The sequence below is a fragment of the Haliotis cracherodii genome, unplaced genomic scaffold (assembly GCF_022045235.1).
Source record: "Haliotis cracherodii isolate W230 unplaced genomic scaffold, xgHalCrac1.p SCAF_1, whole genome shotgun sequence".
Lineage (NCBI taxonomy): Eukaryota > Metazoa > Mollusca > Gastropoda > Lepetellida > Haliotidae > Haliotis > Haliotis cracherodii.
This window is the reverse complement of record NW_027266264.1, coordinates 13,815,798-13,820,778: the sequence shown is the minus strand read 5'-3', so window position 1 is coordinate 13,820,778 and position 4,981 is coordinate 13,815,798. Positions and strand designations below refer to the sequence as shown.

General features: G+C 41.0%; 1 protein-coding gene across 1 annotated transcript; it reads right to left on the bottom strand.

The window, feature by feature from the left end:
• Positions 1 to 1,610: 1,610 nt before the first annotated feature.
• Positions 1,611 to 4,429, bottom strand: LOC139454249 (uncharacterized). The gene is made up of 4 exons (XM_071235863.1): positions 4,424 to 4,429; positions 3,117 to 3,219; positions 2,793 to 2,924; positions 1,611 to 1,630 (listed from the first exon to the last, which is right to left on the bottom strand). The coding sequence occupies exons 1-4, from the start codon at positions 4,427 to 4,429 to the stop codon at positions 1,611 to 1,613; spliced, it is 261 nt and encodes an 86-aa protein (XP_071091964.1).
• Positions 4,430 to 4,981: the final 552 nt, after the last annotated feature.

The window sequence follows — 4,981 nt, the reverse complement described above, 5'->3', positions numbered from 1 at the left end:
TAAAAGGCAGAAGTTCTGGTGCCAGTACCTGGTTGCGGTAAGCAGCAGCGTTGAGGTTGCCACGGATGACAAGAAGCCTGGAACGTGCATTGCCACAGAAAGCACCCCACACCATGACGCTTCCGCCTCGAAATCTGTCGACTTCCTGTACACAACACTGGGCGTAACGTTCATGACGGCGCATCCACACCCTTGCCCTACCATCAGCAAATCGAAGATTAAATCGGGATTCATCACTGAAGACGACTTGATTCCATTTCCTCTGAGTCCATCGTAAGTGTCGCTGTGCCGACAATTGACGTTGACGTCCGTGTAATTGAGTCAGAATCGGCCTGCAGTATGGCCGTCGTGCTTAAAGGTGAGCAGTTCTCAGACGGTTTCGAACAGTTTGCGCACTCAGTCTACCCCTAAACAGTTCATTTCTGGTTGATGTAGCCGTCAAAAATCGGTTACGGAGGTGACGTAAGACAATCTGACGATCCTCTGCATGTGACGTCACACGTGGTCGACCTGGCCGAGGGCGATCAGCGGTGGTACCCGTTTGCTGTAGACGCGTCTGTAAATCATAAACAGTCCGTCGACTACAACCCATCTTCCTTGCGACTTCAGCTACGGACGTTCCCGTCTGCAACATGCCGATGGCGCGTTCACGTTGCGCATCTGAAAGGCGTGGCATGACAAAAGGCCATAAAGACTTTTGTTTTCTTGTGTTTTTCTTTTTTTTGTTAATGACTGCTAACAAGTATGGCTGAAAAAACGTGCGGTATTATGGCCACGTGACCAGTTGCACGCGAAAAAACACTTTTGCCACTATAGTGCTGTGCACATGATTTTGATCGATCCACCTGCACAGAAACGGGTGTTATCTGAAGACAATACGTGACCATTACTGTTTAAATACACAATAAGGGCCCACAATGATAACTGGTCAAAATGTGTTTTAGATTTTAGGATTGTGAAGTTTTTAATTTGGTTCAGTATATTAGAAAAGGGTCATGTATATGCTTTTAGTGGGTTCTTGGTGTTCAGAAAAATATAAAAATGCTAGGGTAAATTGTGAATGTGGCAGGCATCATACATTTATCATATAATGGGTGGGTTTCTCGAGAGGATAAAGCCAACGGATAAAAACGATATCCGGTGGGGTCATATGCGGATAAAGATGCAAATATCAAAGGTCAAGTTGGGACTACTTTGAGTGTTTATAAACAAACATGGCGTCGCCTTTGGCAATCGGCGATCGGGGCAGAATTTACAATCGCAGATGTGGACACATTACTGGAAAAATAGATCACAGTTCATTTTTCGTTCTGATCGATGGGACTAATTACGAAGGACGACTTGACGATACCATCACCAAAACCACGTGCGATAATGCCTATCTCCGAGCAGACGAATTCAAGGTTTCGTTTAGTGAAGATATTGATAAATTCATAGAGACTTTTTACACCATGAAACTTGTGGAATATAGCTGGAATTTTGACGAGTGGGACGTTAAACAACAAACAAACAAACGTTCATTGTTTACATGTACTAAAGTTTGAACTGTTTGTTGACATGTAGAGGTGGAAGTCACGTGTGAGGTGTCATGTGCAATCACATTGTAGCCATCACGTGAGCAGATAACTTCCTGTTCAGGCCAATTACCTGATAAGGTTTTGGTGAAAAACATGTTTCTTTTCTGTCTTTCACCTTATAGATGATGACACGTCTTTGAACATCAAAACATTCTCTTCTGCTATAAGGGCGTTGTTTTAAAATCAATTCAGTATTTGTTTTCAGGCTTGGCATTTAGGCTTTGGATAGAGAACAAAGACCCGACGACATATGTCCATATCGACCCGTGAAGATTCGGGGAAAAATAGGTCTACAGCAACCCATGCTTGCCGTAAAAGGCGATTGTGCCTGTCGTAAGAGGCGACTAACGTGATCGGGTGGTCAGTCTCGCTGACTTGGTTGAAGCATGTCATCGATCCCAATTGTGTGGATCGATTCTCATGGTATTAATCACTGGATTGTCTGGTACAGACTCGATTATTTACAGACCGCCGTCATAGAGCTGAAATATTGCCGAGTGCGCGTTAAACAACCAATATCCCGTTGAATATCATAGACTTCCCCTTTAACTTCTATTCGCAGATTAATATATCGTTTGCTTTCGGGAGTGTCAACAATTAACCCAGGCCTTGTATATATTGAACGTTCTTCGAGTACTCAATGGATTTGAGATGCCCAGGTTTCTATGACGTTGTGCAGCTTCCGATCACAAACATGTTTCCTTCCACTGCTGTGAAACTGGTATGGAATAAGATTTTCATCCTTCGTGGGTTTTGGGGTTTGAGGTTCCATCGTTTCCACTTATACTAACTGCCTTGTTATCGGAAACTATATCAGGTGTTAAGTTGGTGACTGACGGTTGGTATTAATTGTATCGGAAACTAAATTAGGGTGTTTCGTTGGTGACTGACGGTTGGTATTACTTTTATCGGAAACTACATTAAGGTGTTTCGTTGGTGACTGACGGTTGGTATTACTTTTATCGGAAACTACATTAGGTTGTTTGGTTGGTGACTGACGGTTGGTATTACTTTTATCGGAAACTACATTAGGGTGTTTGGTTGGTGACTGAGGGTTGGTATTACGTTTATCGTAAACTAAATTAGGGTGTTTCGTTGGTGACTGACGGTTGGTATTACTTTTATCGGAAACTACATTAGGGTGTTTCGTTGGTGACTGACGGTTGGTATTACTTTTATCGGAAACTACATTAAGGTGTTTCGTTGGTGACTGACGGTTGGTATTACTTTTATCGGAAACTACATTAGGTTGTTTGGTTGGTGACTGAGGGTTGGTATTACTTTTATCGTAAACTAAATTAGGGTGTTTCGTTGGTGACTGACGGTTGGTATTACTTTTATCGTAAACTACATTAGGGTGTTTCGTTGGTGACTGAGGGTTGGTATTACGTTTATCGGAAACTACATTAAGGTGTTTCGTTGGTGACTGACGGTTGGTATTACTTTTATCGGAAACTACATTAGGGTGTTTCGTTGGTGACTGACGGTTGGTATTACTTTTATCGGAAACTACATTAAGGTGTTTCGTTGGTGACTGACGGTTGGTATTACTTTTATCGGAAACTACATTAGGTTGTTTGGTTGGTGACTGAGGGTTGGTATTACTTTTATCGTAAACTAAATTAGGGTGTTTCGTTGGTGACTGACGGTTGGTATTACTTTTATCGTAAACTACATTAGGGTGTTTCGTTGGTGACTGAGGGTTGGTATTACTTTTATCGGAAACTACATTAAGGTGTTTCGTTGGTGACTGACGGTTGGTATTACTTTTATCGGAAACTACATTAGGTTATTTGGTTGGTGACTGAGGGTTGGTATTACTTTTATCGTAAACTACATTAGGGTGTTTCGTTGGTGACTGACGGTTGGTATTACTTTTATCGTAAACTACATATGGGTGTTTCGTTGGTGACTGAGGGTTGGTATTACTTTTATCGTAAACTACATATGGGTATATCGTTGGTGTTTAATGGTTCAACGTATTCCACGTGTTCTTTGGATCGCTTCATATGTCAAAAATTCTGTTCGAATGGAGCCCGGAGAAGTGGATAGCCAATCTCAATATAAGATGCACACACATCCATCGGTTGACCCATGAGGACATGGCGACACTGATCAATTGTTGCACAGCTCTTCAAGCAAAATTGAGAACTAAGTCCATACTTTGACGAGAACCTTTCCTCTTTTATCACAGAGTGTGTCAATAGCCTCACGATTTTCAGTTTGAACTTAACATCAACGTGTGGGCAAGTGTTGGTTATGATAAGGTAAATAGATACACTTTGAACAGTTCCATGTTAAGAGGCGTTACCCAACTTATGCCCAGTGTCAAAGTGTGGCGAATGTACAGTCTCTTCAAAGTAAGCCCTTTTATAGATTGATACACTCCTGTTTCTGTGCTGCAGTAAACACAACTGCGACAGTAAACATCGATGTCTCCGTGAATAGAGGGTGAACATTGACAGGATGTATGTTAGGGGTCCTATCCACCGCGACCAATATATTCACGTTAATAAATGTATTTTCTTGAGTGTGATCTTGAATTTTTGCAGCTTTGTCAATTGTCCAGTAGTTGTGAATATCTTTTTAGAAACATAACCTATTTCTCAATACAACACTGTTTTTTTTCATCAAACCATTGAACCTCATCTGAAATATGGAAGATATATTGATCATTGGTGGCCATATTGGATTATGCAAATTAGACATATTTCCCAAACTAGGATTGCTCGGGACTTTTAGTATGTTGATTTTGGAACCTTGCTGAAATGCGTTGTGGGGAAATAAGTTCTGTTGCAATTTGGTCCAAGTTGAGTGTGAAAACGGCCTAGATTGCTTGGACTAACAGCCATCTTTGTTAACATCAACCTTATCACCATTGTGTGTGCGAGACAGCAATGCTCCTTTATATTGCCAAATTATGTTTTTCGATTATTTCTTTGAACAAGTTATTCTAAAAAGAAATATCCCACGACCTGTCGGTTAGGCCCGGTGACTTAGTTGATTGCATATCATCGTACCCCGACGGTACTGACGGCGTTGCTCTTAATATCAGTCACTGGATTGTCTGGTCCAGGCTCGATTTACAGACCACCATCATATAGATGGAGCATTGTGAGTGCGGCGTTAAACAACAAACAAAGAACACTGGAACCAATATATTTGTATAACCTTTGACTTTACATTTGTTTCAGATGAATATTTGAAAATGAATCTTATAGTGAGTTTTATGTGTTCCAAATAGTAATCCTAGTTGATTGCCATAATGATTGAAAGATTGGTGCCTGGGAATTTTTAATGTGATGTAATGTTTGTGCTCCTTTGTTAATTATTCTGACAATACACAAATAAAAACCGACAACGATCATTAAAGACAACACAACCTAGATATTGATGTAGGTATG

What these genes read in the sequence shown, in the direction of transcription:
- LOC139454249 (XM_071235863.1), bottom strand. An exon ending in CGATAAAAGTAATACCAACC is followed by an intron (nt 2,925 to 3,116) that starts GTCAGTCACCAA and finishes ACCCTAATGTAG; the next exon opens with TTTACGATAAAAGTAATACC. An exon ending in CGATAAAAGTAATACCAACC is followed by an intron (nt 1,631 to 2,792) that starts GTCAGTCACCAA and finishes TGGCCTGAACAG; the next exon opens with GAAGTTATCTGCTCACGTGA.